Source organism: Coffea arabica, chromosome 8c, assembly GCF_036785885.1.
Source record: "Coffea arabica cultivar ET-39 chromosome 8c, Coffea Arabica ET-39 HiFi, whole genome shotgun sequence".
Classification (NCBI taxonomy): domain Eukaryota; kingdom Viridiplantae; phylum Streptophyta; class Magnoliopsida; order Gentianales; family Rubiaceae; genus Coffea; species Coffea arabica.
In genome coordinates, this window is record NC_092325.1 from 44,344,169 (window position 1) to 44,365,895 (window position 21,727).

The 21,727-nt window shown below is 35.8% G+C and overlaps 1 protein-coding gene across 4 annotated transcripts; it reads right to left on the bottom strand.

Annotated features, from left to right (window-relative positions):
• Nucleotides 1-38: 38 nt before the first annotated feature.
• On the bottom strand, nt 39-17,292 carry LOC113706658 (lysine-specific demethylase JMJ17). Of its 4 annotated transcripts, none has more exons than XM_027228589.2 (34): nt 17,100-17,284; nt 15,580-16,951; nt 14,662-14,719; nt 13,577-13,699; nt 12,774-12,831; nt 12,529-12,665; nt 10,798-10,956; nt 10,611-10,697; nt 9,887-10,063; nt 9,596-9,748; nt 9,317-9,508; nt 9,141-9,212; nt 8,839-8,934; nt 8,515-8,601; nt 8,319-8,435; nt 8,024-8,231; nt 7,867-7,931; nt 7,500-7,558; nt 7,274-7,405; nt 7,031-7,190; nt 6,611-6,946; nt 6,007-6,186; nt 5,657-5,718; nt 4,159-4,237; nt 3,471-3,620; nt 3,231-3,364; nt 2,864-2,984; nt 2,705-2,778; nt 2,219-2,363; nt 1,875-2,024; nt 1,250-1,345; nt 1,072-1,167; nt 761-963; nt 39-535 (listed from the first exon to the last, which is right to left on the bottom strand). In XM_027228589.2, the coding sequence occupies exons 2-34, from the start codon at nt 16,908-16,910 to the stop codon at nt 292-294; spliced, it is 5,541 nt and encodes a 1,846-aa protein (XP_027084390.2). In that variant the 5' UTR covers nt 16,911-16,951; nt 17,100-17,284; the 3' UTR covers nt 39-291. The 4 variants fall into 4 exon arrangements, with proteins under 4 accessions (XP_027084390.2, XP_027084389.2, XP_071918442.1 ...); XM_027228588.2 differs by having other exon boundaries at nt 45-538; XM_072062341.1 differs by lacking the exon at nt 10,611-10,697 and having other exon boundaries at nt 45-535; nt 17,100-17,292.
• Nucleotides 17,293-21,727: the final 4,435 nt, after the last annotated feature.

Consider the following 21,727-nt stretch of genomic DNA (forward strand, 5'->3'; position numbering starts at 1 on the left):
GAAAAACAGTTTTGGTAGAAGTAGCTCTATAAGAAGTATTCGCAACTCCAAACGAAGTCTAAACTAGCATAGAAAATTTGAGTTTTGATTTTTGTGTCCTCAACATTATAGCTAACTTGACATGGAATGTCCTAATAAGTCATTGTTCAAAAAAAGGAAGCGTAAAAAATGGCCCTCTATTTTATTTTCTATTCTGGGTTATCTAAAGACTACGAAGTAGATAAAAAAAAACAAGGAGGAGGAGGGGTCGTGTAAGAATCAATTGAATGAAATTGATGTCTATCAACAATATCAGCTATTTCGTACATAAATGAATGGAGAGAGGCTCTTGAGCTCTGCACGTTTTCGTGCCAGTCTTCTGAAAGGCTTTCGATTTCTCCACAGCAATCTTTCGATACCACTTGCATGCCTCGAGGCATCCTTTATTACTGGCACATGACTTTTTCTACTGGATTTGGTGCTTCCTGACTTCTTTCTAAACTCTGTGCGACTTGGAGAAGGCGTCTGGGGCTCTTCCACTCTGCCACTGGTAGATCTGCTGAATCATCCAAGAAATAGAATCAACATAGATTATCAGCATCAGTGATGACAAACATCACGATGACAAAACTAAAGAATCAATCGTCTTTCATTTATTCATCAAGGAATAATGACAGCTTTTTGCCTGTAACATCCCAGAGCAACAAATTGCACATATAAAGAAAACACTCCAAAAGCTCCCTCCAATAAATGGGATGTATTAAGAGCACTAGGGACTTGCCTCTCCTGAGTCATCGGCGTCGACGAACACGCATCTTCTCCGGCATGTGAATCACATGCTGGACACATGTAAGTCTTTGGTGGCGAGGATAATTTGATGCAATCAAAGTGATACCATTCATCACAATTATCACAGGCAATCATTGCTCGTTGATCATACGGTCTTCGGCAAATACAATAAAGCATGCTTCGATCCCTCAGTAACTGCATGAACCGAGCACAAAGAGTGTAAGAGCAATACAAAATAGAGGATGCGACCGCTCAAAAGAAAAAGAGGTGCCTACGTGCTCTCAAACACTTGTTTCTTGTTACCTTAAGTTCCTTTTCACAGACCAATGGTAGATCTTCACCCTGGGCAATTAGATCAAAAACTTTATCAAGTCCCAGTGCTCCACCATCCATCGAGACCTATTGACAGGAAGACAATCAGCAATTGCACAATAAAAAGTAAAACCATCCTATAATATGATACTACAGCAATATGCCAGACCTTCTTGGCTGTATCAGCCCATTGCAGGCCAATATGCTTCACTTCTGTTAGTCTCCTTGTAAAGTAATCTTCTGGAGGAACGTTTATAGCCAGACCCTGGAAAAAAAAACATAAAATGTCATCACTTATACGCCTATGATCATGAATGGCATTCTAGCCATAATTCCATGTTTGTGCTAAAGTAGGGCAATAATTTTGTATTTGCACAAAACCAAGGTTTATAATATGTCAATACAAAATCATTGTCATCTTCAGTAAAGTTGCAAAAAACATGCTATATGAATAACTTTCAGCAAAGTTGATAAGCTCCAATCCAAAGAGGTCATAATAGTCTTCAAATATTCTAGTCAAGTATTAGGACCTTGGTATTCCTGAAATTTTGTCCAACCCAATTGCATGATATCTATTTAATCCATGCTTACCACGAGAGTTGATATTCTGATCATGCTCATGAAAATCTCAGGAAATTGTATCCCCATTTTTACGTAATCATGCACAACTAAAAACAGCCCATATACCAGAGAACACATAAATAATCATTCAGTTCATCAGCGCACAAAGAGAGAGAGTACACAAATGCTAAAAGTTACATTACAGATCTCATGAAACAATTAAAGGGTTATACCTCTTTCAAGTGCCTCTGGACTTGTTGCAATGAGGGCTTTTGTGGACCATTTAATAATTTCTGTGCTCTAACCTTCCATGAATTTCTTGCTAATACAAGCTCAAATTTGCTGTTGCCCTCACCATCACAAATGCCAGCACTATCTAATGCCTATGAAAGATGGAAACTGCTCCAATCAGAAATACACAAAAGAATACAAGGCAAGGATACCTTGTATTTACCATGACCATGATCAAAAGAAGAACTGAAAAAGTGGATGCTATCAAATACATGGGACACCCACTAACAGATGTCTAAGCAAATTAAGTTGAGAAGTTGACAGTATAAGATGAAATGATGAGAACCTTCAACGCGACCACAAGTTTATCAGAGAAACCACTGAGATCTCTGTCTTGATAAGATAATGCATAATCTACTATTTCCCTTAAGCAAGCCCTGCATTCAAGAGCTTTCTTCACAATTTGGTCAAGTACACTTCTTTCTTCAATCCTGTCAATAGCATAGCATTGTCACTGACTAAGTTCAGATTATTGCCTTTATCGTGTAAATAAAACTGACCTTGACTAAGAATGAAAAGTGTTTCAAAGATATAAAATAACTTCATAAAACAACAGGAGACCTGAAATAGGGAAAAAGGCTAGCCAAAAAAGTACGTTATACAATAAAGCTCTCTGTTTGCAGAGTAGATTATCTCAGAAACAGGAAATACTAAGTGCTACCTCTAGAATATGGAAGAAGCTCAGGAAAACAGTTTATCAAATTTCACAAAAATTATGACATCTAGATGAAAATCGATACACACAAAAATAAAACACGTTAAGAGAAATTACCATAAACAAAGACCCTCAGCATCTGATAAAAGCTCAATGAGCTTATTCAAATCAGGACATTTCCGCCCAAATCTCTGCACAATCAAAAAAAAAAAAAAACACTCAGAAAGGACTTAGCACTGCATGAACAAACGTGCTTTGACAGAACATTATTCGTACCAGAATGCCACATCTGCTCCTAGAGATTTTTCCACTTCTCACAAACATGCAGTAAGGGCAAACATATGTTGTATCACTTTTTGCATCTTCAAGTGATGACCCACTGCACTGTAGGTGAAAACTGTATACAATAGCCAAGGGACAAGCTGAAATCAGAAGTTTTTAGACCTAGATAACTCATAAAGATATTCCTTATTTATTTCTAATGGTGCCCTTCCTCCCTGGTCCCCAGAAGAAAGCAAATTATATCAATATTAGAGTAGAAACCAAATCCCCAAGAAAGATCATGAAAAAATATCCCCAAACAGCTCTTTTTCCAAAGTGAAGCAGGAATGTTCAGTCATCACTAAGCAACCGGGAAACTAACCAATCGTTGCAAATATAGCAATTAACAAGCTTCTGATCATCAGAATTTTGGGAACAACAGATGCATAAAGCTGTTGTTTTGCAGGAGTTAAACTTGTTGTAGATGTAGAATGATCTATCAAGACTTTTCTTTATCTGCAAAATGTTTAAGAGAATCCACAAACAGTTAGAAATGAAAGCATAGGTCAGTAAATTATTAAACGTGACCAGAGAAGTATGACAAAGCATGAATTAAGTAAACCTCTAAAAGACTTGAAGTCAACAAATTTGCATCGCCAGCAGAAGCCCCAGCAACGTTCCTGCAATGCTGCTTCCACTGCTCTACCTTTTGCACTTCAGCCAAGACCATGTCCAGTTCTGGGCAATTAAATGCGTTGGTGCTTCCAACTTCCTAAACATGCATCCATTAGATAATCAGTGATTAACCACCATGAGATAAAAAGCTATGCTAAAATCCAACACTGCAAACTCTGGGTACCACCTGAGAGGGTAAATGGCCAAAATTCAAGTTCAACTACAATGCAAGCTTAGAGGGAACAGCAGGTTACCATGACAAGGTCATGCCAACTTCCAAAGTTTGGAAGACTACATGTACATGCTCATATAAGCATACCTTGCAAATGCACTAGATTTCTGAAAGCTAAGCAGAGAATAAGGTTCATTACTTTAATGCCTTTAGTATCACATAACATTGAAAACAAAACAAGCATAACCAGGTCAGACAGATGATGTTACAGAAGCAGGGTACTGCATGGGAAAATCCAAGAAGTTTGTGACTGCAAGGATAGACTCCGCCCCAGCAGAATAAGATAAACCAAAATAATAGAATACATGACTTTTAAAAAAAAAATTCATTTATGTATTTTTTTGCGAATGATGAGGGATAGGTATTTCTGGAAGTTGAATTAATCAAGAAACAGTCTTTTTACCTTTAAATGCAGCAATGACAACCATGATCTATCACTGCAGTCCTGGTTGAAAAACAAATGTACTCGCTCCAGCCACAAGCTACAAACAGCCGAGTTCTCATTAAAGCATAAACAGATTGACAAAAACCAACAGAAAAACTAAGAAAGAATTCAAATGACAGAATCACGCCCTCAGATTAGACGGGGCTGCTTCTCTCTTCATTTTTCTTCACTGAAGGCAGATAATCAAACAGGTTTTTTCTTAACAAAAAATTGAGCTTAAATTATGCGGTAACTTTTTTGCTTAACATACTTTGAGTTTAAATTATGCTATAACTTATCTTCTTCAATTCCTACTTGTTTAAGAAAAAAATTTGTTGAACATTAAAAAAAAAATCCTCCTCATTATGTTTAAGTTTGTTTCTACAGGTTTGCAAGGAAAAGAATTTAGATGATGCTGGCCTTAACATATCATTGACTCTACAATATCTAAACTAGTGCAAGGCCAAATGGTGCAATTGTAAATGCTTAAAAAGGTTTTAAAGTTTCAAATATTCAATAAATTCAGAGACCAAGTTCTTCTTCTCTTTCTTTCACTTTTTCCCTTTCGAACTTTTTGATCGGAATGGAAAGTGACAAACAACAAAGCAGTTAACTAGGAAAGCAAAGAATGCTCAAAATAAAGAATCAAGCTGAAGACACACAGAGATGACAAATTTAAAAGAAAGACAAAGATGGGGGAGGTTCTCTGGTTGCTGAAAATGGGGGAGTAATCCTAAACTGCAGAGTACCGCTGCATATCTGTCAAAGCACTGTTTTTATAAGAAAGTGGAAGTATAAATGTAGTTTAGGCATTAGTTAGACAATTGCAGGGTGACCTTCAATCAGATAAACAAACCTCCGTGAAGCCCACTAGTTTTGAGCAAACATCTCCAAAATTTCCATGAAAGAAACAAAGGAGAATCCCAAGGGGCAGGAAAATCATAAAAGGCTTTCTTGTTGGGCTCACAGAAGTATCTTTCTATCCCGGGGGCAGGAAAAGATAAAATGTGGTCTCAACTGTTAAGGTGATATTGATAAGACACCTTTATAGAGCTTCCCCAGGGTAATTCTTCAGCGAAGTACTAGTAGCAGAAACTCTTTTTTGAGAGCAGGGTCTAATTTCCTGAAATAAATTCTATGTTCACAAGGCTTTCTTTTTCGGGTCTCTTCACCATCTTTTCATTCACCAAACTACCTCAACAGGAATTATACTACATGCACATTGAACTATCGCAAGCAACAATAGTGCAATTGATTATATCACAGAGATCAAAGAATTTAAGAAATCCAGCTGGTGGAAAACTATTATTCTCATCTAAATTATAGTTTCATGCTTCTATTCAGAATTCATAAAATATAAGCTTTAACCTCGGCACAAAATAAGTACACTAACAAAATAAAGCATCTAGACTATAGCTTTTCTAATTACATATAGCTAATACACTGTCAAAGGAGTATGAACATAAAAGAAACTCACTTGTGTTTCTCAACAGCTTTCTGAATATGACCAATCATCAAAGGGAACGAGACAACAGTTTTCTGCAATTTGACACATCAGATTATACAGGGTACATACAGAAACACGCATGAATTGATTACCCAGAAATGCAGAAAACACAGAGGTAACATCCGAACCTAGCATGATACCTGAGGTGCAACTAGAAAATGTTTGCCATAAATATATAGGGGACAGATCTATGAATACAAGCTTCTACAAACCCCTAGGAGAATACTGCACACCCCCTTCTTAATTCCCGTTAAATGAGCCCAGATGCGATGGAAATTGTTTCTAAACGAGGTAGAGAAATAAACAAGCACGTCATATACCTCAGACAGCTCAAGAACTTCCACAGCATCACTCAACTTGATCTGTCTACTGCTACATGGAGGGAGAATTTCCAAGGCTTTCCTAAGCCAATCTATTCCACTAAATAGTGAGGTCCGTAAAGCACAGGATGCAAATGTCACAGGTAGATGGTGGGAATCCTCCAAACATGCCTCAGCTTCCTATAACAAAATTTAGAGATGTATAACCTTAATGCATTGGCCATAAGAACATGTGAACAATAAAATCATAAATGCAATCTTGTGGACAAAAAAGACATGTTATAACCTAAATAGTAATCACAATTCTTGAAATCTTAGATATAGGCAAGTCATCCATGTTAAAAGATGGGGAATAACCAAAAAGGAAAATATGCATCATCACCATCAACCATGACATAATTCATCAATCTAAAACAGAAAAAATATGACCAACTTTGCTGCTTTTAAAGATATGAATATCCAAAATCCAACCTTTTTGAAGGTTTGAGCAAAAACCCAGACTCAACCCACACTTTAGCAGCCACCACTTGGCTCCAGCTAAAAAAAATATACTATTAACATGCACAAATTTTTTTTCTCCATTAACATTTAAAGTATCACAAACCTGAAGCGTGGGAATAACATTCCAGAAAGAAAGAGCTTTAGAGCACCATTGAAGCGTAGAACATGCATCTTGCAGTTTTGGCATAGCAGCAAACTCGAATTTAAGACATAGACCAGCTTGAGTGATGGATTTCAATAACAACAATTGACTTTCAATTTTTGAAACCAGACTACCAGAAATTCCACAAGGCATAACATCAGTATTCAACAGAGAAACTGCAACATTCAGCAAGGAATAGGCATTTTGTTCCCACTCCATGCATTGTTTTAGAATTGTTTGAAGCATTTCTCGTTCTTTGAGAGATATCTTCAGAAACTTTGAATCTGAAACCAACTCCTGGAAAATTTTATGGAGCATCAGAAAGCATCCAATGTCTAGACACCCAAAAGAAGAAGAGAAGATATTAAAAAAAAAAAAAACCTTTAGGGTATCAAGTTGGAGCAAAGAACTTGAGGCATGTGAAACAGATGAATCAGAAAACAAAAATGGCTTGGATTTGCTCAACCAGGTCTTTGTCATTGACATGGCATCCTTAACATCATCAAGTGAAGGGAGAATAACACGTATATCTTCAGAAATCCTAAATTACCAAGTCAAAAAATTAAAAATGAAAATAAAAGAGTAAAAAACAACTGAATAGAATAGTATACCAAGAAATAAAACCTTAAAATATCCTCAAATTCAGACATCCCAGCCTCCTGATTAAGAACATCTTTTGCTTTTTCTTCCCAATGCTTAGCAACTACAAGCACCGCAGAAATATCAACAAATGGCTTCTCTTTTTCAATCTGTAGCCTGACATATGTTGGATATGAGATTTACAAAATTAGCATGCAAATGAAATAACATATAAAGTCTTCCAAGTTTCTAAGGAATATAAGGAACATACATAGTTGCTTCCTCCATCAATTCCTCAAGCAAATTCATTTGCACTTTAGATTGAAGTGCCTATACAAAATTTTACATACTTTCAGTGAATTAATAAACTAAAAGAAAGAAACAAGTAAAGCTCAAATAAAAATGCCAGGAACTGCAAATTGAGAAAAAAAAATGCTGAGTAGAGTGCATAAAATGGGCAGGTCAACAATCAGAAATCATAACCTAAAAATTTGTTTTCCCCTAAAATGGGGAATATAAATGAGGTTAAATTGCTGAATGCAGGATTAAACACACAACACATGAGGAACTAATGAACCAACGGATATTCCACACACACACACACACACACACACAAAGAATGGCATATGGAGAGCTACCTTCAAACCGTTCACCCTGCAACAGGCCTTTTTCAGCTCAATGTCAACAAGAGGCAGCTCTTCAACTACATTTGTTTTTATAAGGGTAAATTAAAAATAGTAAGCACCAAAATCCAGAGAAATGAGAAAAAGTCAAAGCCATATGCAGGGAAAATACCTCGAACTTTTAATGACACCCCATCCCTTTGAATGGATGTTAATTCATCAACAACATTTTCCTGATCCTCTCGGCAATCAATGTTCGCCAAAACTTGATTCGCACGAGACTTCCATGACATAGCATCATGATGGTAACATCTAAGAAGTGTTAGTTCTGGGATGTCAAAAGTAAAATCATCATATCCTTCAATAAGCAGCTGAAGTTCCTGTACAAAAATCAATTCCAGCATCCATTAAATTTCAGTGCAGAACACCTCTGTGTGAAGAATAAACAGTATCTATGAAGTCCTGACCTTCAGGCTTATAGAATCTTTTAAAATCTCATTACACCGAGATCGACAAGATTCTACTTGGGTTATCAAATCCAAAAGTATTTCACTTTCAGGAAGTTGGACTTTAAGCTCCAACATCTGATACAGAGAAACAGAAACTTAAACACCCAAACATAAAAGCAATAAAGCAGCAAATTAAAAAATCTACCAAAATCACCTGAGCCTGCAACTCATAGAGGATATCTGCGTTAACTGCACCTGGCAATTTCTCATTGAAGCATTTTCTGACACTTTCAACCCAAACCTGAAGAGCCTCAATGGTAGCAAAAGATAAGAATCCAAATGAAACAGATAGACCATATAAACCATGACAGGAATGCATATAAAGAGGAAGAAAGCTTGCCAAAGATACCACATCATCTGGTCAATCAATATGCAATAAAATACATAAATATCCTAATATAAGGAATTCCCACCCATCTTGAGAAAGTCTCTCTAATATAACGTGACAGCATAACCTAGAAATAATTAGAGGAAGTACCTTTACCGAAGACATCCTCTGGAATAATTTCTCACTTTCCTTCACGTACATAGGTGAGACACAGGTCTTGGAATATAAAATCTCCCAATCAGCTATCTGAGGTGGGCATTAGCAAACATCAACTGGGTGAAAGAGAAAATTAAATGAAATGAAACAGATTACAACTTGAAATAAAGCAAAGGAAAACCAGCCAAGCAATAGAGTCATCAAAGCTGCAGTAGTACCGCCCACCAAATATATGTTGTCATAAGCACAATTTAACAACCAAAAGTGGAGGCATTAATTTCGAAGAGCATACTTACAGAAACTTTTCCACACATAGGGAGAGCACGATCAATTTCTTCAATCAGCTTTGCAGCTTCTTGTTGGTACTCCTACACACAAAATGGCGAAAAATGATAAAAGGGAGATAGAGATCATAAATGGAGACCTGCCACGCGCGCACGCGTGGGCGAGGGTGGTGGTCATCGAGTTGAACCTTAAGTTTAAGATGGCAAGGCAATTTGCACGGCACAGGATCTACAGACAGCAACTTGTTAACATGATCCATCTGTACCCTCCCTGTACCTTGATGGCAATCATGTGACCAGGATTCCAATTTAGAAAGGCTATCTCTTACATCTTGTGCCCAGTTCTGAGCTTCAATCAAGTTCTTTACTGTGTCTCGGACCTATACCACAAGGAATATATAATTTCTTGAGTACAGAAATGAGTTTTTGAATTAGCACAAAGTGTAGGTTTGAAAATTGAAACTCACAGGGTCCATTTCAGAACCAGCCCAAAGGAATTGTTCGGCTTCTTTTATTGCACTGGCATAAGAATCAGCAGAGTATGGTCTCTGAAGAATCTTGCAGGACTTTGACAGCCATCTTTCAGCAAGTTGAACGTGTGTGATACATCCCCCTTTAATCTACAAGGGATGAAGTCATTTCAGCTAGAAAACAATGCCAATAAACCTAACAGATTGTTATGCCAAAGAAAAGAAAGGAAAAAACAAGAACTTCATTGTCTTTTACTCATGAAAAGTAAAAGAAAATGCATTCCAAACCTTCTTTGATAAAGCAACTGACTCATTAGAAGAAGAAAGTTGCCCTTGCAAGCTTCTGTCTTGATCCCCAGAACTGAGTTTATCAGTCATAAGCACCAGAGCCTTCAAATCTGCCAAAGTATGACGATAAAGGAGACGGTGCTTGCTAGCCTTACATTCACAAAGATGTTCCCAGTGCTGCATCATATGAAAGAAACAATAAGCAACTATTGGGATGGTGGATAACTGAAAGTTCTAGCATGTTGTTAACCAAGCCAATTCAAGGAGAACATACATCCAAAAGGTTGAAAATGACTTGAAGTGTATAATTTACAAGCCATAATATCCTTCAATTTTGGAAATGAAATAATTGGATGACAAAAGCAGTATAAAGTCAAAGGGTAGAAGATAAAAGCAATAAAATAAAAATCTGAACATGGGCACGATATTGAACCATAACTGCAATAGTAGCGAACCTCAGAGTTTGTATTGCACAAACAAACAACAATGATACCTATATCTTTCCAAGCAGCTAACTTGGGCTGAGGGCCTAAGAGTCTTACAAAAATCTGTTAACTGACAGAAAAAGACTACACAGATATACAGCCCAAACCTTTATGTTGCAGAAGCTTGATGTAAAAATCTTAGTTTTTCATTGATGGAGGGCAATTTAAAAACTTGTAATAAAAAACAACAAATGAAAATGGGTAAATAATTAATGCATGAGTCTTTCAAGATTCCTTACCTCTACACAAACAAAAGCTGATGGTCTACAGCGGCAAACAACAGCAGAAAGATATAGAAATTGTTGACATATGATGCATGTTGGATCCTTCAAGCATTATGTCATACTGATCAGAAATGATGTTCCTCAAACCATAATACTGCAGCTTATTAAAGCTCCATGAACAAGATACAAGTTACAGAGATACCTCTTCGCTACCAACATGTTCAGGACGCTTACGAGGTGACATGGTAGAAGAACGAAGAATCCCATTTTTCCAAAGCTGCTCCCTCCAGACCTTCTCATTCTCATATACCCTTATCAATTCCTTTCTCAAGCAGACTGATGCTCTGCTATCAAAGTTGCTCTGCAAGAAAGATGGATTCCAACTATAAAACCAAAATAGCATGGAACAAGGACAGAAAAACAAACGACGAACAAGTGAAAGCCAGAATGATGAAGATTACAGATCTATTCACATGAGTAGCTCAATAAAACAAAAGACTAGAAGCAAGGAATACAGTTTTTGTTTGGCAAGTTAAATTTGTCACAAGTAACAGTGGATACCGAAGCTATGAACCACTCACCAATATCACAGAATGTTCCAGAGAATATGCCAACCATCAACTTCATTCTTTATATCACTAAATTACTGAGTATGAACTTATTTCTAAACAAAGGCATAATTTATCAAAATGACATTTTCAGAAACAAAATTAGCTCATGTGGATACTAATGGAGAACAATAAATAAGCATGCATAGCAGATGTTTCTTCTATTCAATCCCATGTGCCAGCTCTTCCAGAGTTAAAAAGAGACCACGCCAATTGGGGGAATGACCACACATAAGGCCCTACAAAAATGAAACTAAGGTTCCGTTTGATAAAACTGAATCTGAATTCTAAAATCTGAATACTGAAACAATTAATTTGCTAAATTTTAAGCACTGAAAAGAAATATATGAATGCCTGAATTTTAATGCTAAACCTATTTATACTATTTGATAAACATTTATAACTGAATGCTTAATAAGTTAAATTTAACAATTTTGTCCTTATATCTTTTCATCCAAAACAGAAATAGAACCTATGATTTAATTAGTTTAAAATTATTAGCTATGAAATTGACAATATTTATTTTTAAATCAAATTAATATAAAAGATGAAATATATTATATGATGAGTATAGAGAAGATGTGAAAATCATTAAAAAGGGAGAAAAGAGAAATAGAAAATTGCTAGATAGAGAATATCAAGTTGTTTAATTAAATAAGAATTTTGAACAGAATCAACAAACAATGATAGATTTGGTAGATAAGATAAGTTAGTGGAAGTAATTTTATTGATTCTTATCAGAATTAAGCATTCAGCTAGGATTCTTGTGCTGAAAAAAATACACACAAGTTCAGTACTGCTTAACAAGTTCAATAGATGCATTTTCATTTATCAAATACTCAAAATGTCTGAATGTCTGAAAAAGTTCAGTTTCAGCACTTTTTTATGTTATCAAACAGACCCTAAATGGCAAAATAAAAAAAGAATCTTAGGAAACTAAATAGCAAAAAAGATGCTCATCAACTTTTAGGTATATTTCTTCCAACTATCAGTTGAAAGTTCTTATGAATCAAGTTACACAGAATTAACTGCAAAAACAAAATTTAGCTGCTAATAAAGCCCGAGTTAGAACTTTATATAAGCCTCTTCACCATAGAATGACTCATTTAAAAACAATAACCACCTAAAAGCTCAAAACAAATGAAACAAGGGAAATATCACATTCTCACAACTAAAGGCTTTCTAAATACTATAAAGTAAGACAATCTAAAGATGACTTCATGGATCAAACTGCATGCTTGGAGTTTAATTCTCCACCTTCTAAGTTAAGACCATAAACTAATGTGCCTAATGGAGGGGGCCGGAAAAAAGGAGAAGAAGTGGACCTTTGCTACCACACATAGGAGTTCCTCATGGGATAATACAGCAGGTTTGCGATAAAGTTTGTATAGTTCTGCCCCACAACCTCCATAAGGCAGCCAGTCAGCAGGAGCAAAGTTGACTGCCTCAGCACAATTTAGTCCTGTTCATTCAAAGTTAATCAAAAATTAACCAATGAGGTCATCTACAATCATGCAACTAGATGACCGAGACCTCCATTGAATCAAAAGTTAACCACATTTCTGCTTACCCAGGTTGAAGCCTCCATGATAAGATCTAGGGAAGGTAATGATAAAGTTTCCAGGCTCCTAAAGAAAAGCAATTACAAAAATTAGTATTTCAAATATACCTTCAACAGAAGAAGCGGAATACCACTTACACCATTTACAGCACTATAATGAGTTATTACTTTGCAAGCAAAGTGAAGGTTATGACAATAAGGGCATGTTCCAAAAGAGAGAGAGAGATGAAAGACTTCATCAAGATTTCAATTATTTATTGATTAATTTCAAAGACAAAAGAACAAATCATGCATAGTCTTTCTTTTATGAATTATATGTTGGGGATGGCAATCCTGCATATTTGAATTGCTCAACTCCAATATAACAAATTCCACATTTTGTGTTCTGGAAAGGGACTTCGCCAAGCTCTAGCAACAAGGACCTTTGCTTGGCTGTAAAAGAAGCAAAAATGGGAAAAGGAAAGAGTTTTTATCCTGTGTTTCCACATGCATAATAGCAACAAATCACAATTTTAGCATACATGAGCAATACAGAATTATCTTGAGAATATCCTGTATTTCCGCAAGTACAATTACATTAAATCACAACTTTTAATATACATGAACATTACAGAATTATCTTAACAAGAGCAAATTACATTTTTTGTTTACTTTTACTCTTCAAACTCTAAATTTTAGCTTCCAGCCTCTCAAGATGTATAACTGAAAGACGTAAACCTTTAAAAGAGTTCAGAGTACCATGCATCTCAAATCCATCCATCACGGTAACAGAATATGCAATGCATAACTGTGTTGACAATGTAGAACATCACCTGAAGCACACTGTAAACAGGAACACCACTTTCTTGCAAGACACTAGGATTCAGCATGGTTACAAGCTGGAACAACAAATCTGGTTGTGCATCAAACAGATCAGGAAGACTGTTTTTCATCACCTACAGAAAGATGAAAATTACTTCTACAAGCATGCACTTGACAAAAAGGAATAAAAAGCCAAAAGTAAAAAGAACTGCTAATTCAAGTACCAATGAAAACTTTGTAACACACATTTGAGGGATAGAAAAACCAAGGTAAAGCACCAAAAGCATAATTCCTTACAGCCAAACACTTTCTTATCCACATTCTGATTCATTAAAAAATTCAATTAAAAGTACGTGATCGCCTTATTTTCGTTTTTTTTCTCCTTGCAGGGTGAGAGTGGGAACCAAGTTACATAATTCAAAAAGTAAGCAGCATAACCTTAAAAATCACAAATGCACTTGAGCATAGCAACTGAAGACAAGTTACCAGAAAAAGTAAAGCAAGCTCTAAAATGCTTAGATAAATCAGAGCTTGGAATAGGAACAGATATTTAGATCCAACAACCAGAAAAATCACACATCTAATCCCATAGAAAGTTGATAAACGTAGAGGAAATAACTCAGTCTGCAACCCATTATAACATTAGTGAAAGATGCATTTACAAGCCCATAAGTACTTATGACATCTATAATTCAAGACATATAGGATTTCACCAACTTCTCAGTCCTGCTTTTAGGAAGAAGAGGCATAAACGCAGGCTGAGGTCCTAGACACTGAGAGCCGAAATACTTTGCGGAGCAGTAGCAATCATCCATCTATCTACAACAATCAATATTTTACATGATTTTTATGCATGTTAATTTCACCCATTGAAAACATGACTTTCAAGGAACCACTAGTAAGTATGAAAGAGAGCTAACAACGCAGAGAAGAAGAGCAAATGACTCTAGTGTCATGTCCAAAATCCATTGCAGCAAAACAAGAATGGCACTGAGCGTTGTCTAACAGGAGCTACAATTTTCTAATTCTAAACACATAAAACTAATCTAACTTCAGAGAAGCAGCAAAATCAAAAAGAATGTATCCATTAAAGTACCTTTTCAAAAGCACAGGCTTCACTGCCAGGGACACTGTACCAACATTTTGGCTCTCCCCTAAACAAAATGAGCAGCAGTGAGTACGAATTTAATCCACAAACTTAAGATCAAGCTTATCAAGGTCAAACAAGGCTTGTTACTCCTCGCAAGCAACTAAGATCTAATTCAAACAACTAATCTCTTCAGAAAAAGGGGCTCACAAGATTTGAGAATGAAAGATATTCAAGCAAAATTCATTTAAACATTGAAAGTTCACCCAGGCTCAGTTTAAATACAGCTCTACATGAAAGGACACAAACTCATAAAAAAGAGTAAAAAAGAAACAGGAGTTCACAAAATTTGAATGTAAAATCCAACTTTTTTGCATAAAAACCACAGCTACATTGCAGGAAGATGACGCGGTCATTTAAGTTAAGATTGCAATTTGTCATTGAAGGCTGTGATCTTTCAAAAGAACAAAATAGTTGAGGAACCAAAAAAAAAAAGTAACACGAAAGATTTTCAAAAGCTTGAAAGCAAAGGTATATCTTGCTTGCATCCAGATTTCAGAGTCCACACGCAGCTAAATGGAATGATTTAACAAATTTTACCTCATCTCAACACAGACATAACATGAGTAGCAGAAATTTTTTAAAAAGTTTTGCATTTGCAGAAGCTTGAAAGCAAAGGTATATCTTGCTTGCACTGGATTTCAGAGTCCAAAATCCAGCTAAATGGAATGATTTAACAGAAAATTTCCCCCATCTCAATACAGATATAACATGAGTAGCAGAAATTTTTTAAAAAGTTCTGCATTTACGTCACAAAGTAATCAGCCAGTGCTACAACCCAATAATCATCTAAACTTACATACAAGCCAATAAACATCTAAATTTACGCAAGACGAGAATGGTGCCCAAAATTAGAAGGATGTGTACCAGTGAAGATAATTCATCGAGTAAAAGCAGTGGTCCTCAAAATGCCAGCAGAATGACGAGAATAGCATCCCAATATACAGCCAGGGTACCATGACCCCAGCAATTCCATGATGCACTGCTTGAAGCATTGAACCAGGTAGCTTCGGTAAGTTATTAAGATTCCATGGGCTAGCACAGTACTCGTCCCACACTTCAGCCTCAACTGATGATGGTCTTTGGTCAGCTACACGTGGAAATCCACTCCCGTATACGGAAGTATCCAAGTCACTGCCATACATTACTTCCACCTCACCAACTGATCCCTCTACAATCTCCCAAAACTTCTTCTCCAATTGTACCCGTGACGTAGGTGTTGATCCAAACCATTTCTTCTTCGCTCGCTCAGCCACACGCCTAAAAGCTTCCAGGGAAAACTCTTTACCAGGAACAAATCCAAAGCTCTCCTTTTCAGAATTCAAGCACTCCAAGCAGTACCAATTACCCAAAGGCACTTGCTTCAGAGGTGGAGATAAGCAATATATGTGCCAACCCTTATTACACCTATCACACAAAAGCATTACTTCCCCATGCAACCCACTTCTACATTGCTCACATATTTGATCAAACTCTTCCTTTTCTTGCTTGCGAACTTCAACTTTCTCACCCTCACTATTCTTCCGCATTCGCTTAAAACTCGAAACCTCAATTTCCCGACCTCTTTTTCTACCCCCTTGCAATCCTCTTTTACAAGTCTTCTCTTTTCCTTTATTAATATTGCAATAATACTCTTCATACTCACATAAATGCTCCAAATACAATTGACTCAACACATGCTTGGCGCAGTCTGTGATCTTCCCATTAGGGCGCACAAACCTGAAAACCTCCCCCCATTTTTTATTCTTCACAACCTTGTCATACCCTCCAAATCTTTTAACAGCATTAAACAATTTACACAAATCCAAATCACCACCTTCAAAGACAACCCTTTTTTTTGCTTTCCTACTGCAATGCTCCTCCAAAAACCTATTGTATTCCAACTTAAAAGTCTTTGGATCACATGAGGAACATCGCGCCTGTAACTTGTGAATTTCTTGTGTTTTTGTGGGGAATGTAAATGAATCTAAATCCAAACCAAAAGGAGGTTTCCAACACTTAGGCGGAACGATCTTACAAATCCCATATTGCTCAGCCTCGGGCCTGATCTTAGCAATAAACTCTAAAGGGTCCCTAAATTCATCCTCAGTTGGATAATACACTGGCCCTGCTGGGACATTCAATGAACCGCTGGATAAAACACAAGTACTTGGCCCCAAAACAACCTTTTCTACAGCCCTTGGCCTCCCTTTCCCCATCAATAATTCAATCTCTCATCTCAAACCATAAATAAATCCCACTACAATAACAAATTTGAATTCACATTAATATCTGGACCAAAAAATGTGTGTCCTCCAAGGGGGAAAAAACATGCATGGATTAACAGCTTTCAACTAAAAACATGTTATATGAACTTTAAAAAAAAAATTAAAGGGTCTTAAACATACCTTCTTTCGGAGAAAATATGATTAAATGAACGATTAATAGCTCTGAGAAGTAACTTCTCTCTCCCTTTTTTTTTTTTATCTTTTCCTTCCTCCTTTTTTTATTTGGAAGTTTTAAAGTGAGAGAGGGTGTGTTTCTCTCAATCCTTGAGACTTTAGCAAGTTCGTTTTCTTTTAGGTTATAGGTTATGGGGGCAAGAAAACTGGTGCAATCGTGAATGTCTTGCGACTGAAATTTGAGGATATTTACGAAAATGTCTACAGGGATCTTTCTATCAGATTCTCCTTGTTCTCAATAGAAGAGCGTGAGTCGCACGTGAATACGTCAACGTTTGTGATGGAGCCGTGTTCGGTGACTTGATAAAAGAGAGCGTGAGAGTGTTTCGGAAAGCGCTGATTACTCGTTATGAAACCGTCTGAGGTTTTCAACGAACCCGTCGGTGGTTTCGGGGACGTATCACCAGTAAAAGTACATCGGATTGACGGTCAGGATTGTTAGTCAAGTCAAGATATCTGTGCATCACTCTCTATTTTTTCTTTTTATTTTTCTTTTTTTCCTGTTTGGATCTTCTTTTATTTTTATTTTTTGGTGTGTGAGTGTGTGCAGATGGCAGAGGTATTGAAGTGATAAAAGAAGGTGCTAAATACTTTTTGGTCAATGACTTTGAGAGGCTTTGGCAGCATGCCGGTATACAATAATGTGAAGTTTCACTTGAAAAGTTTTGGTTGGATTTGGGATCCTTTTTGCTGCCATTTGTTGCAAATGTTAGAGCAGGCCTTACCATCGTCAGAAGGGAACAATAATGATTAGTCCCTTGCCTATATTTTGAGTGTATAATCTCTAGAGTGTGAGGCTTTTATTCCTCACTCACAACAACAATAATGCATTTCATATTCTCTTTTAATCTCACCAACTTCCACGATCAAGTTTGTGACCTAAAAATATGGTATTGTTGTGCCATCTAAGATTAAAAAAAAAATATGATCAATTAGAGCTCAATCGACAAGTCCGCTAAAGGCTGTGCAAGCTATTACCTTTTATATATTAATTAAAAAAAGGAGTTAAAATGTGAAGATAGTTAGAGGGAAGATCAATTTGAAACTATTGAGATCAATGATTGTACGAGGAAATAATTGTCTCTTTCTATATTTATCCAATTACAAGTTTTTTAAAATATAACTGAAATTGGAGAAGATGAAAAATTACCAAAGGGACCTTTGGTCTAAGTTTAGGAATTGGAATTGCAACTGGAATCACGTCCAAAATTTTAATTTTAATATGGGTTTTGATTTAGAGTATCATTACAATCACTAGTATTTGGTATATAAGGTTTTGAAATTAGCTTATTTTTATTTTCTTTTTTTTTTCCTTCTTTCCCATTTCTTGCTTCTTTCCAACCCTTCATGCTTTACCAAAATCTCTTGAACCACTGACTGGCTATCACCGATCAACCTTACAATCTGTAGAGCATGGGAGAGCAACTGACAAAAGATGAGAGAAAGGTTTGCACGATGAGGGGAAAAAAAATAGAGGAGAGATAACTAGATGAAGAGGAGGGACTGCCATGGAGTATTAGAGGAAAGAGGAAGATAGTGAAAAGAGAATAAAAGGGAAAATGAAAGAAATATTGACAAGAAATGAGATAAAAAAATATATGAGGCGGGGGCTGCTGCCATGGAGGATTGAAGGAGAGAGTAAAGCGAGAAGAAAAAGAGAAAAATATGATAATGAAATCTGCTCTGAAAAATAGGATGAAAGATAAAAGATGAAAAATAAAATTTGATTGTAAGATGCTACCATAGAGGTTGGACTGATAAAGCGGTAAAAACAAATATGTTTTCTTTTCCTTTTTGATGTCCTCGAGTTAAATTGAAACAAATTTGAGAATCCACCAAAACCCTTCAATTTGTTAGGAATTGAAAATCTCTAGATTTTAATGATTCACTCCACTATGCTAAATCCAAAACTTATAATCCAAACAATAAGAATTATAATTATTTCAATTCCTCGTTCCGATCCCTTTTTACCAAATGGCACCCGTGTGGTTCATAGGTCTGTATTAAGTTCGAAGGTTTTCCCGTAACAATTATCATGAACTATAAGAATAGTTCATTTAGTGCTTGCAAGTCGTCAGAGTTCTGCTGGAGTCATTGCGCATCTAATAATCCTTAATGATCAAATTGAAGCATATGAAGGTTTCATAAATAGAATTAGAGTTTCCTTTAAAATATATATATATATATATATGTTGGATAATAGTTGAACAAATTGTCCTAATTTCTCATGTAATGAACAGTAACAGTAACACAGCTACCTTTATAAAAGCAACCAAAAAAGGAAGTTGTTATCAATTTGGATTCACCGTTGACTCTAGTGATAGCGTCGTGGACTTGTGACTATTTTTCAATCGGATAATGCACGTAATTGTATCTCACAGACTTTGTAAAACTTTGAAGCATTTACGTTGGTTGGACATGCTTGTTCAGTCACACAGAAATAGTAGCTTCGCGCGAGGCTAAAGGCCAAGACTAGTTATAGGGTCAATTTCATTTATCTCCCATTATTTGTCCAATTACAAGTTTGTCACTGAATTTATCCAAGTCACACTAACTCCCTCGTAAGTTATGATGGGATTCGTGAGTTTTTGTAATGTTCTCGATTACTCTTGTATTCTAATTATAGAGCTTTTAGCTAAAATCTGTAATCATGCAAAGAACAGCTTTTGTTGATCTAATTATTCGTCATAATCAGTTTTGATAATCAAATTTTTGTAAAATCTAAAGCAACTAGAACAAGACCGATATTGACACTAAAAAAGTTGGAAAGTTGGCCTCTTGCTGTGTAACCTAATTGTAGCTGGCCAAATTGCAATCTAAGCCTTTAGATAGCCAAATATTTATCAACCTCCCCCCCCCTCCCCAAGTTATCATTTGAATTACAAAGTTAAACTAAAATGGAAGACAAGTGCTTGGTACCTAAAAGTGAAAAAAAAATAGAGTGAAAAAGTTAAGAAAACCCTCTTTAGCCCTCATATTTTCCTTAATGTGCTTTATAGCTCGCACTTCAAGCGCTACATCATTCTCCAACCTACATTTTCTTTACATCTATCGACTGTCCTTTAGAACTAGATATAGTACTGATCATTAAACAGGAAGAACTAAGTGAAATTTTATACTGGTTTAAAAAAAAATCATGAATATAAAGTGCAAATCTTTTGCATAGAAACATTGCATTTGATAGGCATGTAATGCAACCAAGAATTCGGATACCATCAAGTTTTCTAGAATAAAACTGTTACCATTCATACCAGCTATGCAGCAGTGGTGATTGAGCAAAAGGCCCCATAATCGGGGTTTTTGTTACATTGGCTATAACATATAGGGCGGATGTGAAAAAAAAAATAGGGCGAAAAAAGAATGGCAAAGGAAAAGGTCTAATGATTAATAGTTTCAACAAAACAAGTTAATTTACTTACTTCAATTTAAGTAATAGTTAACAATAATTAACTAATGGGAGGGGATCTTCGAATATGATTAGCTAGTGAAAAGGTTCAATTATCATTAAGACAATATAGAAGGTCTGTTCTATAATTTGGACAATCTTAGGAGAGGTAAATGCGATTAACCCCAACTACAAGAGACCAGTTTTGGGTTCTAAAACATGTCCTTGCCATACAACTGATACAAGGGGCATTTCTAACGTCAACTATGGGCTACTCGATAAAGGTTTTGGTATTCAAAAGGATTTGAGTCTAATTTGGGGTATACAGGTCTCCCTTAGTTATTGAATCACCTGATAGAAAAATTCAGATTATTAGTCTCTAAACATACAATTTCAGGATCATCAAGGATTTAACATAAATTGGAAAAGCATATTAGGGTCTATAATAACTATTTGGTTACTAAACTTTTTTTTTTTTGTCAAATATTACACGAGTTTGAACTCCAATTTTAACCGAGCAACCTTGCGAGTTATTCGATTAAACTCGACTCGTTTGCACTTCTACCTACATTGGATGGCATAAAGCCCATTAGATGATTTTATCTCTTTTTCTAAGTGCAGCTGGTTTTGCTTATTAGAAATCCATAAATGAATCGGTTCAGTGGAGAACAGGAGATTATTTGGAAAAAAATTTATTTAGTATTATAACATAATATTTTGTCGTGATATAATATGTATGAGATAAAATGGTGGTTATGACTATAAAAAGATAGAAAACGTGTTTTTGATGCAAGTGATTTAGGTTTGTTTGGATAGAGGATTATTTGTCAAAATTTATTTGCTTACATCATCATTACAATTTTCAACACACCTTTTTATCTTTTCAATTACCTTTTTATCTCATATACATCACATCACAAAAAAGTACTATAGTAAAAATATCTCAAATAATTTACAATCCAAGCAGAGTTTGTAGTTCACACTATTTGATAAGTCGAGCTCGGTCTTAATATATGAAAATTGAAAATTCGTCGATCTTAATCGAGTTGCATATATATATGTTTTTGTTTGCATTTTTTTATTTATTAGTATGAAATGTTCATTTTGTACCATGTTTAAAATTATATAGATAATATAAATTTATATTTTCTAAGCTTGATTAAACTCAATTAAACTCAAAATAAAGTCA

Bases quoted from the DNA above. Each gene is read 5' to 3' on its own strand.
- LOC113706658 (XM_027228588.2), bottom strand. From the start codon at position 16,910: ATGGGGAAAGGGAGGCCAAGGGCTGTAGAAAAGGTTGTTTTGGGGCCA. The intron at 10,064-10,610 runs GTAAGGAATCTT...CATATGATGCAG, and splicing joins CAGCTTTTGTTTGTGTAGAG to CACTGGGAACATCTTTGTGA. The intron at 7,932-8,023 runs GTATTTTCCCTG...AAACAAATGTAG, and splicing joins GGTGTCATTAAAAGTTCGAG to TTGAAGAGCTGCCTCTTGTT.